Raw genomic sequence first — 15,716 nt, forward strand, 5'->3', positions numbered from 1 at the left:
AAAGGAAAGGAAAGGAAAGGAAAGGAAAGGAAAGGAAGACTTTGAAGGTGAAGGCAAAGACTGGGCTCTGCCTCTTCTCTTGTAAGAAAATGGTTTTCATGAATCTGGATAGACAACACTGAGTATTGAGTACTACTACATTTTTAGGCACATATATGCCAGGTGGTGACAAATGTTTGGAAAGACAGAAATGATGACCAAATTATTATTTTTTCTTTCCAATAACAATTAGATGATGTTGGCAAGTACTAGTAAAAGGAGAACTTTTAAACCTGAGGCTGGCAGGTAATGGCCTTAGGGATACATCTAGCCCTCTACCTCTTCTCATACTGCCAAAAAACAGGTATGGTTTTTGTGCCTTAAGGGATTGATGAAGAAATAACACCAAAAGAGAATAAAACATCATGACAAATTAAGATACTATTAGGTTTATCAGGCATGATGCTACATGCCTATCAATTCTAGTACTACAAAGCTAAGACAGGAGGATCGTAGCTTTGAGCCTAACCTCAATGACTTAATAAGACCTTGTTTCAAAATTTAAAAAAATAAATAGGGTTGGGGGTATAGCTCAAAGGTAGAACACCCTGAGTTCAATCTCCATAAAACACACACACACACACACACACACACACACACACACACACGATTGTATTAGATTTTGTTGAGGGTGGAGGGTACTGAATTGAGCTCAGGGATCTTCTACCTCTGAGCTACACTCCCAGCCCTAATTTTTATTTTTATTTTGAAACAGGGTCTCACTAGGTTGATGAAAGTCTCACTACTTGCTGAGGTTGTCCTCAAACCTGCGATCCTCCTGTCTCAGCCTGCCAAGTACTGGAATTATAGATGTGAGCCACTATGCCAGTCTTGTATTCAGTTTTTAAGTAGAAAATGTAAATGATGTGAAATTCAAGTGCCATGGTCCATGAATAACTTTTTCTTGGAATGTAGCCCTACTCTTTGGCCATTTACTGCCTAGGACTGTTTTTGAACCAAAACAACAGAGCTGAGTAGTTACAACAGAGGTTATACATTCCCTAAAAGCTGAAATATTTAGTACTGGGCACTTTACCAACAAGAGTGCTAAGCCCTGTTCTGAATCATGCTCAGAAGTACATAGTGCAGTGTGGTAGACATGTCCAAAGGCCAGAGCTGAGATATTCTTTAAAGGACTCTGCATGTTTCCTTTGGAGAAATTATAAAATGAGAAAAAAAAATGAAAACATCTGGTTATGATTTGCATCTCCCTGATGGCTGATGATGTTGAACGTCTTTTCATGTATCTACTGGCCATTTGTATCATTGTTTGTGAAGTGTCTATTCAGTTCAGTTGCCCATTTCTTGATTGGGTTATTTGTTTTGCTAGTGTGGAGTCTTTTGAGCTCTTTGTGTATTCTGGATATTAGCCCTCTGAGTGGTGGCTGGTAAAGATCTTCTCCCATTCTGTAGGCTTCCTCTTTAGGTTCTTGATGGTTTCCTTTGATGAGAAGAAACTTTTTAGTTTGATGTTATCCCACTTGTTAATTCTTGCTTTAATTCCCTGCTCTTTGGAGGACTTGTTGAGAAAGTTACTGCCTGTGTCTATATGTTGGAGTGTTGAGCCTATGCTTTCCTCTAATAACTTCACAGTCTATGGTCTAATTTTTAAGTCTTTGATCAATCTTGCGTTATTCCTGTGCATGGTGAGAGGTAAGAATTTAGTTCCATCTTTCTACAAATGGATAGCCAGTTCTCCCAGCACCATTTGTTCAAAAGGCTGTCTTTTCTCCAGCATACAAGTTTGGCCCCTTTGTCAAAGATCAATTGACTATAGATGTGTGGATTTGTTTCCGTATCGTCTATTCTATTCCACTGGTCAGTCTGTTATTGTGCCAATATCATGTTGTTTTTACTACAGTTGCTCTATAGTATAATTTGAAGTCCAGGATTGTGATGTTTCCTGCCTGATTTTTATTGCTGAGGATTGCTTTGGCTGTTTTGGGTCTTTTCTTTCTTCATATAAAATTCATGACTGATTTTTTATAGGTCTATGAAGAATGTCATTGGTATTTTAATAGAAGTTGCATTGAATCTATAGATCACTCAATTCCATCTAACCCCAATCAGAGTGGCAAGCATAAAGAAATCAAATAACAGGTGCTGATGAGGATGTGGGGGAAAAGGAACTCTTTTACACTGTTGGTGGAAGTGAAAACTAGTTCAGCCACTATGGAGATCAGTGTGTAGATTCCTTAGAAAACTGGAAATGGATCCACCATATGACCCGGCTATACCACTCCTAGGTATCTTTCCAAAGGGGTTGAAATCAGAGAACTACAGTAACATATGCATACCTATGTTCATAGCAGCACCATTCGTAATAGCCAAAATATGGAACCAACCTAGGTCTCCATCAATAGATAAATGGATTGCAAAATAATGGAAATACACACAGTAGAATTCTACTCAGCCATAAAGAAGAACAAAATCATGTCATTCGCAAGAAGATGGAAAGACCTGGAGAACATTATGTTAAGTGAGATCAGCCAAGCACAGGAAGAGAAGGGACACAGATTTTCTCTAATATGCCCAAACTAGGGAGTATTAGGGATACCAGAGGGACTCCAGACAATGGAAGAGAAACCTCACCAAAGCTAGAATGGAAGGACATGAGAAAAAGAAGGCTGAGGTTGATTCATGAAGGAGCTTTGTGAATTTGTATAAAAATATAAATATAGCATGCTTAACCTGGACACTCATTGTTGGGAGGGGGAAAGGAAAAGTGGGGGGAAGGTACCAAGCCTAGTCTGAATGTATGCCATTTTCAATATGTTCCACATAAAAATAAAAAAATAAATTAAAAAATAAAAAATAAAATGCCCAGGTTAGTAGATTATTCCTGATTATCCTGCCTTCCAAGCATAGTTCACATCTATAGTACTATCTGAAGGGCTCAATGTCTCAGTTGTTTATGATGCAGCAACAATAATGCGCTTGTGTATACTTTCTAGAGAAATGTATATTAAAATGTATATGCACATGTATACGCATGTGTACAAATGCGTGTGTGTCTATCTCTGGAGGAATCTGTTTTGGATGTGTGTCCACTAATTATCATATATGTGGGGATTGCCAAACATGTCGAGTTTTTAAAGAGAAACATTTCACTTTGGAACTTCACTGAACCCAGTTCAGCTCTTTGGAGAATTAGGTCTATGGCCTTGTTTGTTTAGAAATCTGTTGTGATTTTCAAGTGTTTCTCTTATTTGCTTATTGCAGGGGAATGCTCTATACTTCAAATCTGCCAGAAATGTCACCGTGAACATTCTCAATGATCAGACAAAAGTGCTAACTCAGCTGATAACAGGTAAGAAGGAAAGACAGAACCTAGAAATGACTGTGGTCCATGTGAGACACTGAGAAAATAGAGAGTTGAAGGTCAAGAAAAACATGATGTGGACTTGGAAAGAAATTCACTAACACATTTACTGTGTCAAGAAAAAAAAAAATAGACTATATTCCACAATGTTATTAAAGGATAGGGTCCCATCTAGTCACGTGTTAACGAGTTCAATGATGCTTGCTTACTGGGGGGAGATATTTTGTATACATCATGGCCCCTAATACAAGCCAGCTGCTTCACCTGGTATACAACCAAAGAAAATCTCCCCTGCTCTACTCCTGGAGGAAGCACTGGCAGTGTTGGATTGACTGAGAGAGCAGAATATATACAAAGCCATACACTATCCTTTATGCGTCGTAAAAAGGGACTTTTTTCTATGACAGTTTAAATCCATGCCTCATTTTCTCTGTGTGCTAACTTTGAACCCAGCTTAACTGCAAGGTGTGGATGGAGCCACTCCCCATGTTTGTGTGGTTCTTTTTAATCTAGGAGATCTGCTTCTAGCAGCTGTGAAAAGCCCCCGCTGGGTCTGAAGCTGCACATTCCTAACATTTAACCGAGGACAGTTTATTCATGGTAATGACTGTAATGATGAGCTGGGGCCTCCTGGCCTCAGCGAAGCTGAGTGGTATGATCAGCGCATCCTCTGTAGATTAGAGGCAGCGGTCAACTGAGGTACGTCAGGCAGCCCCACAGTGCAAATGGAAAGTGTGTCTCTGAAAGCCACCGTAACACTTCCAGATGACAAACGCCATTTGTTTGGCTTCAGGGCTAAGAGAAAAGTATCCAGATGGATATTTGGAGAAGCCAGTTGCCCTGAAACACTACCGTGACAGAGATTTCTGGAGCCCCGCTAATGAACAAGCCACAGGAAAACAGGTGTCTTTGTGCCCAGAATCTTTTCTGTTGGGAAGAGAGCCTCATTCTCGGTCCCTCAGGAAGGTGCTTATGGCAGTCTCAAAAGAGATTTGCAGCCCCTGGATGGCTTGGCCCATCTGCCAAATGAGGACCCCTCGATTTTGGCAACTGCAGCCCAGCCCAGCAGAGCCCTCAGTGTACACACAGGTTGCTCCAGTATGCAACTAGATTTGCGGCTGTGATTATATAGCATCTGGCCTGCAGTCACCATGCTAAATAATTAAATAAACAGCTTCACTAAGCAATGATTTAAGCGGCATGTTGAAAACTGCCTGCGGGAGGGAAATAAATCCAACCTCCAGCTCCCAGATCCCCTCCTTCAAAAGAACCTTACTTAGCCTGTTGATTACTTGCCATCTATTTGCCGTGGGAGATTTGGTTTACTTGAGAGATTTTTGTTTTGATAAAGCTGAAACTGCCCAGATGACAATTATTCCACAAAAGAGTCAGTTTTTCTCCCCCCTTCCCTCTGTACCCGCCCTCTCTTTCTCTCTCTCCTCCCATGCCCTCCCTTTTCCCTTCTCTTCCTCTCCATCCCCTTCTCCTCCTCTCTCTTTTCCCTTCTCTGGCTCCTCCATGTTTCTCTCTCCCTCTTTCCCCCATTTCCTCACCCCTCCTCTTCCACGTCCATCTCACCCCTCTTCCCCTCTCTCTCCTCCTCCATTTCTCTTTCTTTATCCTCTTTCCCCTCTTTTCCTCTGATTTCCCCTTCTTTCCTCCCTCCTATTTTTTTCCTTCTCTTTTTCTCATTTCTCTTGCCTTCATTCCTTCAATAGTCTGCTTTTCTGTCTCTTGTCCCCAAGTTAAGTGTTCTTAGGAACTGGGAGATACCTATGTCTATGGCTTAAGATGAGGCACAAGATGGAGTACATTAAAATTAGATGGGCAAAAACCATCCTCTAGTCAACAAGAGCCTTTCAAGATGATTTCTAGAGAGGGTGTGTGTGTGTGTGTGTGTGTGTGTGAGAGAGAGAGAGAGAGAGAGAGAGAGAGAGAGAGAGAGAGAGAGAGAGAGAGAGAGAGAGAAGAAATCACGCAGCAGCTACAGCTTGCCAGACCTTCCAATCCTGTTACACTGGCTGGCACGCTTATTGGGAAGTAAGTCATTCCTGTCTTCTGAGCAATGAAGTTTACTAAGACAGTCCTGAGCATCCAAGAATTCTCCTGAGTCCCTGAAAAATATCTCAAACATCCATCAGGAATTCAAATCCTAGTTTCAGGTGATCTTTTTGGATGACACAATGCTTTCAGAGCTTACTGAATTCCCAAGTCAGGCCACCATGCACTTGCTTAGCATTTCAGTAGTGACTCCACATATGGAGCTCTCTGACTCCATGCAAGAAGGAAGGGAGTAGGAATCCTTCCTACAGAATCATGTGCTCGTGGGGAAAGATCCCAGCATGAAGGGAGTTGGGAAAAGAAATGAGGCTGAATGGCCACCAGGCTTTTCTAGCTTGTGGACTGCACTGGTGCAGTAGCTGAACTTGGAGGCTGGGAGATGTATCCTGATGGCTTCCTGTTCTCCTACCCATTTAGGAGATGAATTAAAAACACACTTCACACAGAGACTGTCACACACAGAGGGGAATTAAGTAATGATTAGCTTCACATGATAAATAGTGATATTTTTTCTCTATCTCAAGAGGAATAACGGCCTCACCAAAGGGCCTTCCCATAGCAGTCTTCAACCACATTTGCATTTCCCTCTAGAGCCATTTTTCAAGATTCCAGCCATGTCCTGGACAGTTTGGCAGCCCCAGCTGAAATCCACAAAGGGCAAGCTGTCTGCACCATTGAGCCAGCAGTGGCTCTGTGGGGTTTTGGCTTAAACTACCAATTATAAAGCTTTAGGTATCCAAATGGTCCTGGCCTTGGTAAATTCCATTTTGTGTTCTGCAAAGCCCTTAAAATCAAGATTATTTAATTGTGGTTTGTATTCCCTGATTGCTATAGTCTCTTCAGTATACTTGCCTGTAATCCCCATAAACTATTCATGAGTCCAGAGTAATCTCAGTCTGTGCACAAGAAGGACTCCTTGACTTCCCAGGGACCAGGTCTGATGACTCCATATCAGTTCATGGGGAAAAATGTCCAAGCCTTGCTGTGATCACCCATCTTTGAGAGCAGCCTTTGTTGTCACATAATAAACTTTGAAGTTGGTCCTTTATTGAATTAATTTCTGGCATGACAGATCAAAAAATTCCAAGGCAATTAATTATAATATATTATAGCCATTTCTGGCAGGAAATGATCTGTCTACTGAGGAAATGGGCCTGCCTTGGTGCCATAAATACACAGCCAGTAGGGTACAAAATAAAACAGATTTTAGCAAAATCCCATTCCAATAGTTAGGGATGGCTAAAAATGGACAGGTGCCTTGAGGTGGTGGGCCTCTTGATATGTTCTACCAAAAATCTATAATTATTTGACACCAATTTGGAGATGAGCAGAGATAATTTTTATTCAAGCATTAGTCTGGAAGGAAAGCATAACAGTCTTTAAAATCATAGCCTGGGAGCATACAATTAAAAGTATTTGACAAGACAGGACTCAAGTCAATATGCTTATTTTTCATAGTTGGCTTCTGAAAACCAATACACTTACATTCAAGTCTAGCACGAGCTTATTAGATGTATACGTTCCATGAAAATCATTTGGTAGTCAAATGCAATGAGACTAATGTATCCTCTTGCTCTTTCTTCCTTTCCATTTTAGGTCCAAAAGCTGTAGAAGCGTATGGCAAAAAGTTTGAAGTAAAAACTGTCTCTGGAAAATTGCTCTTCTCTGCAGATGACAATGAAGTTGTCGTAGGAGCTGAGAGATTAAGAGTTCTAGGTAAGGACATTTGATCGTTTCATTGGTTTGATGCTTCCTGGTATATTTTCCAAAACCAAAACAGGGCTATGAATGGAATGCTCATGTCCCTCCAGATGCGTCTGTTGAAACTCTAACCCCCTAGAGTGACAATATTTGGAGATGGCACATTTGAGAGGTTATTAGGTCATGAGGATGAGCCCTCTTAAAGGGAGGAAGAGGTATGTGCACTCTCGCTCCTGTGTGCTCTTACACACATGCTCGCTCTCTCTCTCTTCTCCTTGTGAGAATACAATGAGAAGCTGACTGGCATTCTGTAAATGGAAGAGGGTCCTCATCAGAACCCAACCAGGCTCAGACCTGATGTGACTTCCAGTACCCAGGACTGTGAAGGAAAAAGCTCTATTGTTTACAATTCATCAGATCTGTGGTATTTTGTTATAGCATCCTAAACCAAGACAGACGGTGTTTCTAAGAGTAAACAAGGCCAATGTTCTGGAGTCCTTTAACACAAGGCAATGGACCCTCCTCAGAGCCTGATCTCCTTGGTGACCATTTCTCTTGCTGTGAAGTCTTTGTAGAGCATCCTCCAACTATGAGCTTTGGGTTTGGGATGTACCCAAACAAGGAAGGATCATATAACACGTGCTACCTTCATAGACTGTCAGTCTTGCCTGAGGCCACCAAGGCTGTATTCCTAATAAAGTGACCCCTAATCCCAGTTGCAAATCAAGCATCATCTTCTAGGCTTGTAGGTTCATAAATCTAATCATGACTTACCAAATTAGAAACTATAGTAGAAGGGCCTGAGAATTGGACATTAAAAATATTTGAAAACACTTCTGTGACCCTGTTGGAATCACTGAATTTGAACGTAAAACAAATGAGTCCGATGTGCCTATGTAAGGAATTGGTCCAGTGTAATCATCTGAGCCTGTGTGCTGAAGAGGACCTGTCTTTTTTCCCTTGCTGTTACCTGCTAATTGTGCGACTCTGGGCACATTATTGACATTCCTGAGCTAATTTCCTTTTCTACTCCTCAACAAGGCTAAGAACATTTGCTGTCTCAAGTTGTCTATAGGGATAAATAAGAACATTTTATATGCACTTATCCCAACACTTACTGCCAAATGGCTTCAGACAATGGCTCCTCCTGCTGTTTCCACTCTGACTACTGTTGTTTGTTTGTTTGTTACTGGGAGTTGAACCCAGAGGCAGTCTACCTCCAAGCTACACCCCAGCCCTATTTTATTTTTTGAAACAGGGTCTTGCCAAGTTGCTGAGGTTGGTCTCAAAGCTGAAACACTCCCTTCTCAGTCTCTCAAGTACTGAGATTACAAACTTATTAATATTAATACTGCTTTTCTTTCTTGATCTCTAAAATTCACAGAGACATAGTGGTTCTAAGCTCAGGGTATGAAATGAACCCACTATGATTTTAATTCCATTTCCATTCTTTACTAGTTATGTGACCTTAAGCAAGATATATAAATTTTCTGCACCTGTTTGTCTATAAAATTGATATTGCTAGAAGTGTGTATCTTCCCAAAGCTGAAATATTAAGTGCTCAGTAAGTGCAGGCTATTATTATCTTAAATTATTACTATTAGTATCAGTATAAATTCTTTTTACATGAACTCATTTGTTCCTTGCATTATTACTTGTACTTCATATTTTCTTTCAACTCCATTACTTCTGTCCTCCGGCTATCACCTCTGCCGCCCTCAATCAGTCTGTTTGGTACAACCACTTATCATTCATATTCATTCTCTCTCTCTCTCTCTCTCTCTCTCTCTTTCTCTTCTCTCTCTCTCTCTCTCTCTCTCTCTCTCTCTCTCTCTCTCTCTCTCTCTCATCTCCATCACTAGCCCTACTAGACCTATCTCTTTTTCTGTATATTCCACCAGCCTCTCACACACAGTAGGTTTCAAGTGTGGAGCACAGTTAAGTGCATACACACAGATTCTACTGCCCCCACTCTCCACTCTCTCACCTAGTCTTTTGCCATCTCTGTCACTCTTACTAGCCCCATTATATCCTCCTCTCTCAGTCTCCAAGCTTCAGCACCATCATCTCTTCAAAGTCAGAGAATCAGTGAGCATCTTTAGGGGCTGGACAGAGGACGGAATGCAGGGTGAGGAGGCAAGAGAAGCCTAACTTCTGTTGGTTGGTGTACCTGTGGTGTGATCTAGCTCAACTGCCTTTGTCTTTCAGACTTGCATTTTTCTACCTGTAGGAATAGAGGAAAAGTTTTGAAATAATTTCTTCCAGGAGAAGAAACTCTGAAACAATGTTATATATAGCCCAGATAAGTGAAATAGATGAAGACAAAGATTGAACAGAAATGTGGGTATCTTGGTTGACATTCTTACTGGTGTAATCCAAAAAAACTTACCACACAGCCAAGCAGAAGTAAAACTTACTTGCTCACAGTTTCTGGAGATTTCAGGGTTCAATCTGTGTGAGGCTGGGTGTGTAGAGCTCAGGATATGGTGACATGAGGCAGAGAGAAAGAGAGAGCATAGGCCCTGCTCTCACATTATGGAGGCCAGAAGGAAGAAAGCAAGTGAGCAAAAAAACTGAAAGGCAAAAGCTCAGTCCCTAAGTTCAACCCCCCCCCCCAGAGAACCACCTCTCCAGCCTCACTCACAGCCTAGGTGTCCACCCAGAACATCTGTGCCAGTGGATTTATCTACTCATGAAATTAAACCCTCAAGGCTTAATTATATTATAACTGAACATTAATACATGAGCTCTGAAGGGCACATTCTATATCTAAACCTAGTAATAGGTGAAGATTTGGAAGTAGTACAGTCAGATGTTGGATTCTTATCTGTATAGTTTCATTCATCCCATCTCTGTATTATCTATGGGTTACTTAGAACTCATTTTAAATGCCATTAAGTGGCCAATCTATTTTTATTGGGTACATTGTAATTTTTCATCATACTGGGATACAGAGTGTTGGAAAAATACATGTTCATATAATTATAATATTTGGATTTCTTTTCTTTTGGGAAGATGCCCAAGAGTACTATTGCTGGGTCCTAGGGTAGTTCCATTTTCAATCTTCTGAGAAACCTCTGCACAGATTTACAAAGTGGTTGTATTAGTTTGCACCTCCATCAATAGCATAATTGAGTTCTGATTTCCCCACATCCTCTTCAACATTTATTATTATTTGTGTTCTTGATGATTGCCACCCTAACAAGAGTGAGATAGAATCTCAGTGTAGTTTTCATCTGTATTTCCCTGAATGTTAAAGATGATGAGCAGTTTTTTTCAAATATGTGTTGGCCACTTGCATTTCTTATTTTGAAAAAAAATGTCTATTCAGTTCAGTTGCCCATTAAAAAGAAAAAGACTATGGACCATTTGCTATGATCCAGGTACTATGCTTCACATGCATTATTAAATTTATGCCTGACAGGTCCCTTGTGATTTTGGCATCATCTTGTTCTAACTTTGCAGGTGACAAAATTGTGCTGAACCACAGGAGAGGTAATCTCCAGGTGTCAATCAGGAGCCAGAGTCCTCTGCCTGGCATTTTGTATGCAGTCTTTCCCTTTAAAGCACTCTTCTTTGTTCTCGTCTTTCGTTAGATCCATTTACAAATGAAAAACTAAGGCTTTAAAAGGTGAATAAATTTTTCCAAGATCGAGTACCAATTAGAGGTAGGACTGATACTCAAATTCCTGCTTATGGACTCCAGCCTCAGTGCTCTTTACCACACATAAATATCTCACTTAGTTCTAAGACCTTATTGACTCTCATAATTTATGTTTTACTCTATGTGTAAAAATGTCATTCTCATATTAATTGAGGGCAGGGAGAAAACACAATATTTAAGCTATCCTCTTGTTCCATAGTATCTTGTATTAAACAGCTCTAAAGTACAGGCTAAGGGAAGAAGTGATGCTATCTAATAACAGAATCATTTTGCAAAAGTGGACTTGACACTTTTTATTAGCTCGTTGGTACTACCCGAATCATCTCTCTACTTCAAAATCTGACACAGCAAAAAAGATACAGAATAAATCTAAATGCCCAAACATTTTAGCTTAGTACTATTGTATAAAAGTCTTAGAGCATCATTTATAAACGTCCCGCACCCTGTAGTTACTTAGATGATGCTGGAAGATGGTTATAGTTTGGGGTCACTTCTAAACAGGTGCCTATGCTCAATCTTTGCTTTTGCTTATGTTTTTGATATTTCACTTGCAGAAAACTAAGGATAAAACCTGTCTCTTTCTATAATAAGAAAATCTGCTTGTTTATGTAAAAATGTAGAAAGCAAAAATCAGGAAGAATGCTACTGATGCTACCAGAGCTAAAAAGATTTGGAAATGACCATCTCACAAATCTCACATCTACCCACTCGGTGAAATGAGCCCAGAGTCTTGCAGAAATGAGCTTCCTGTCAGCTGGGATTCCGCCATATGGTGTGGAACGAGAAGTTTAGGCAATTTCATTCTCCGCTTAATGAGAAGTTTGTCTTTTTGAGTTGTCAGACTGCACAAACTCCTAGGAGGTTTGAATCTGGGTGCATAATTCTGGGTAGTATCTAACATATCTGGATTTGAGTCCTTGCTCAGCCTCTTAGGATTAGAGTTGCCCTATGCAAGTCTACTTTTCTAAGTTTTAGTTCCCATCTGTGTAAAATAGAGAAGGAACAAGTTGAAGAAAGGATGCATGCATATAATAAGAAACATAAGTAAATGTTATATAAAAATTACTATTTCAGTTTATGCTCAGTTGACTAGGAATAAACAGTAGGGTCCTAAAAAGATAAAATCTCTTGGATATATTGACTTCTCTCAAGACCCAGAATAAGGGTAAAAGATATTTTCTGAGCCAAAGGTGTAGCTCAGGGGAAAAGAGTGTACTTAGCATGTATAGGGGTCTGGTTTCATTACCCAGACCAAACACATAAAATAAATATAAAAATAGATAAATACACCTCCTTCTGGATAATCACATTTTCTGTTTTTAGGATATTGACAACCTTGAGCACACTCAAGGGACCTTGAATAGTACAGCCAGAGAACTAGAAGCCACTGATCTTCAAGAATGACAAAGTTATCTGGACACTTACATCCTTCAGAAGATATGAACAGGGGGGAGGGAAGATAAATGGAAGAAGGCTGAAGTTACTGTTCTGTCATTTACACCTGTCTTTCCTGGGAAAAAAGTAGACAAGAGCCATGAAGTTGAGTAACTAAGCAGACATTTTATAGTTAGCCTTGGCCTGTAACCCTGGTTTCTGTCATTTGCTAGCTATTTTCTTGGATTTGTGGCCTCTCATTTCTAGGCACCCCTTAAGTCTCCATGACATCTTGTTCTTGTTGGAAGAACCAAACGGTGCAATGAATGTGGACTGAGCAGCACAGGGTGGGGCCCATAGTTGGATACTCTTGTTTGAATGATGATGGCTTCTGTTGGCCTACATTTGTTTCCAAAGACCCATAAAGACCCAAACTTTCATACATCCCATGTGAGTTCACAAAATATATTGGCTTAGAACTTTTAGGACTATTCATGGATCAGGTTAAGTTTGGACTATTAGGTTTCCCAGACACAGTCAGGGCCAAAAGCATTTTACCTACATGGAGGTAATACTGGTCGTATTAATATATAAGTTGCAAGTCGGATTTAAGTAATGAAAAAATTGAAGGCCTTCTGGAATCCCCAATACTCTAGGGTCTCTTCCCCACTCATTAAGGCAGTGGTCCTCAAATGTGGTCGTTGGATCAAGTCTACCTATTATAAAATGCAAACTCAAGCCATTCCTCATACCTATGTAATTAGAAAGGCAGAAGTAGGGCTCAGCAAGCAGTGTATAAAGAAGCTCTTCAGGGGATCACATGCTTGGTAAAGTTTGCAAACTACTGACACACTAGAATCACAGTGAAATCATTTTGCCACAACTTGGCTGGTAACTTTCAGGTGAGATCAGGCTCAGCTCTAACCACTGAAAGACTGCAAGGTACTGTATAAATATAGCTGACATACAGAATGCTTACTGTGTGCAAAGAGCTGAGGTCATCACTGACTATGAATAAATGCATTTGATCCCTGTAGCAGTCATAAGAAGAATGCCCGGACTCATCACCTTCAGTTACAGGTGAGCAAACTGTGGCAAAGAGAATATAAAAAAACTGCCCCAAGTTCCACAGAGAGCAAAAGACAGAGTCAGGACAGATCTGGATGGTCTCACCCTGTGATCTCTGACCTGTATCCCAGTGATGCTCAGCTTTTCCAAACTGCACCGGGCATTGGCATCAAAAGGGAAAGAAGGAAAATGGGACCACAATTTTTTTTAATATTTATCTCCTTTAAGGCTTGCAGCCCCTTAGAACCACAGTTCTTTTAGGTATTTGACTGCTCTCTTGCTTCCTTTCCTACCTCCCATCTTACCTGGTAAGTCATGTGGACTTGGGGTCACCTATGTGTGAAATCTCCTATAATTCCTTTTTAAATTCATATTTCTATGGGAAACCTTATACCTACATATCTTCCTACTCGTGATCTCAACATTTACTTAATTTCAGATGAGCCTCAATTCTGTATTTGCCCAGAACTCTCTTGTCAGTTGCAGCTCCAAATTCCCAGCTGCCTGAACTTTCCCCCTGTATGCAGACCTTTGCATTATTTCCATTTCATTAATGCCAGGTGAATGTAAATCTCTACCAAACTCCCTGCCTCTCAAAATCCCACCTCATTAATTCTTCTGTTCTCATAGTCTCCAAGATCTGACTTTTATTTGGGTACCAGATCCATTCTTTCTACAAACACAGATGTTTGTCTCATTCTTGGGTTTTCTGTGTTTCAGAATATCTCTGTTCAGGTCTGGTACAAAATAATTTAGGTTTGTCATCAGTTCCACCCATTTAATTATCAAAAAGGAATAAAATTAATGTGCAAGATGATAACACAATACAGTTTATCTTTCATTAGTAAACACGGTTATTAAATATTGGATAAGAATGGCCTTTAAAAAGCAGCAAGAAACTAGGTACCATAAAAGCCAGGGCATCTAAGATACATCTTTATAGCAGCACCAGGGAAATCATGACTTTGGTTTTCATTAATGACCGATTTCATTGAACAATGAATAGGACATTACAGCATTTATAAACAAAGCATAATTATAAAGTGTTATTCTAATTGTTAATTAAGCCTATTTATACTCTAGTTTTTTAAATATGTCCGCTAGATGCCACTTGATGATAATTATCTAAGTTGCATTATTATCAATTGAGAAAACATTTTTAATTAAATCTAAAGCCATTTATATTAGCATAAAATATATGGAAATTTAAATATGGCCTGATGTTTAACTTTTTTTCTTTTGACTACTCAGATGATACATTTTGCCTTTTGAATTACTTCTTAATGAAACTCTCTTGGCGACTGAAAATTATGATAAAATAAATGAGGGTGTTTTTAGTTGTGTTCATTCATTAAATTGATGTGTGCCCATCATGGAAGTGTGTGTGTGTGTGTGTGTGTGTGTGTGTGTGTGTGTAAGATGTTTCCAAATCACTGTTATTGGTACCATGGAAATACAAGAATAGATTCCACTGTTCCTGCCTTCTTAGGGAGGTCTGTCTAATTTAAGGAAATGAGATGAACATGCAAATATTCACAAGTCCAAGAAAGAAGCATGCTGCTTAAGGAGAATAGAACAGAACACCTATATATTCCAACTGGTATAGGTAATAGAGAGTTTTTGATCTTAAACTTTCAACTGAGGCCATTTGAACTAGGTCTCAAGTATAAACTAAGGGGAAGAGATACAGGGAGAATACTGGCTTGATGAACAGACATTCTCGTGTTATGTGAGACTCACTAAGTTGTAAGTAAGTCACAGAAAGCCAACCCAAAGCAAGTACTGGGAAGACTTATTGGCTCATCTGACCAATACATGTCCTGGGGTAAGTTAACTGCAGGCAAAGTCCTGGGGTACTTAACTGCAAGGTAGATTCAGTTACTCACATAATGAGACCAGAACTTGGTCTCTTCCTCTTTCCCTTACCATGTTTTATTTTCCAATCTTGTATTCTATCTTCAGCTCAGCTGGTGTGCAGAAGGAATGCTTATCTTCCTGAAATAAATCCTAAATAGTCCTGAGCTTCACTGCAAATGGACTCACTTGAGCATTCTTTCCTCCTTGAACTGGTTGTGGAGACGCAGGGGATGGAATATGCTGGTTTTTGAGTCCTGGGTCAAATCCCCACTGGTAGAGCTGGGTCTAGAGTGACTATGAGTGAAATAAAGAGGCAGTTCCCTACAAAAATTAGAGTATTGTTTTTAGGAGAGGTAATAGGAGCCAGATAATGAAAGGTAAATATTTATTATAATAATCATAGTACAATCATAGAAAATTGTGATGGTTGTACATAGACAGTGGAATTCATAAAGGGCTCCAATATCACTGTCTCAAAGAGATCTTCCCTGATCTTTTATAAAAAGATTATGTTCTCACTATCACTGTCTATATCCAGAGTTGGCAGAATATGGCCCAGAATCCAATTGGCATAGGCATTTTGGGCCAAATAGGCCAAAACCACTCCCTGATTTTAACTGTTTTATTGGA

The 15,716-nt window shown here is 39.9% G+C and overlaps 1 protein-coding gene across 1 annotated transcript in view; it reads left to right on the forward strand.

The window, feature by feature from the left end:
- SGCD (sarcoglycan delta) overlaps positions 1-15,716 on the forward strand; it is a gene marked incomplete at both ends in the record, with an annotated part of 422,413 nt that overhangs the window by 253,943 nt on the left and 152,754 nt on the right. Inside the window, 2 exons of the mRNA XM_080699026.1 lie at positions 3,262-3,349; positions 7,019-7,138. Of these exons, the coding sequence (XP_080555152.1) occupies positions 3,262-3,349; positions 7,019-7,138 (208 nt within the window). The remainder of the gene's footprint in view (positions 1-3,261; positions 3,350-7,018; positions 7,139-15,716) is intronic.

This window comes from Muscardinus avellanarius (assembly GCF_963383645.1).
Source record: "Muscardinus avellanarius genome assembly, chromosome: 7".
In the NCBI taxonomy this organism is placed as follows: Eukaryota; Metazoa; Chordata; class Mammalia; order Rodentia; family Gliridae; genus Muscardinus; species Muscardinus avellanarius.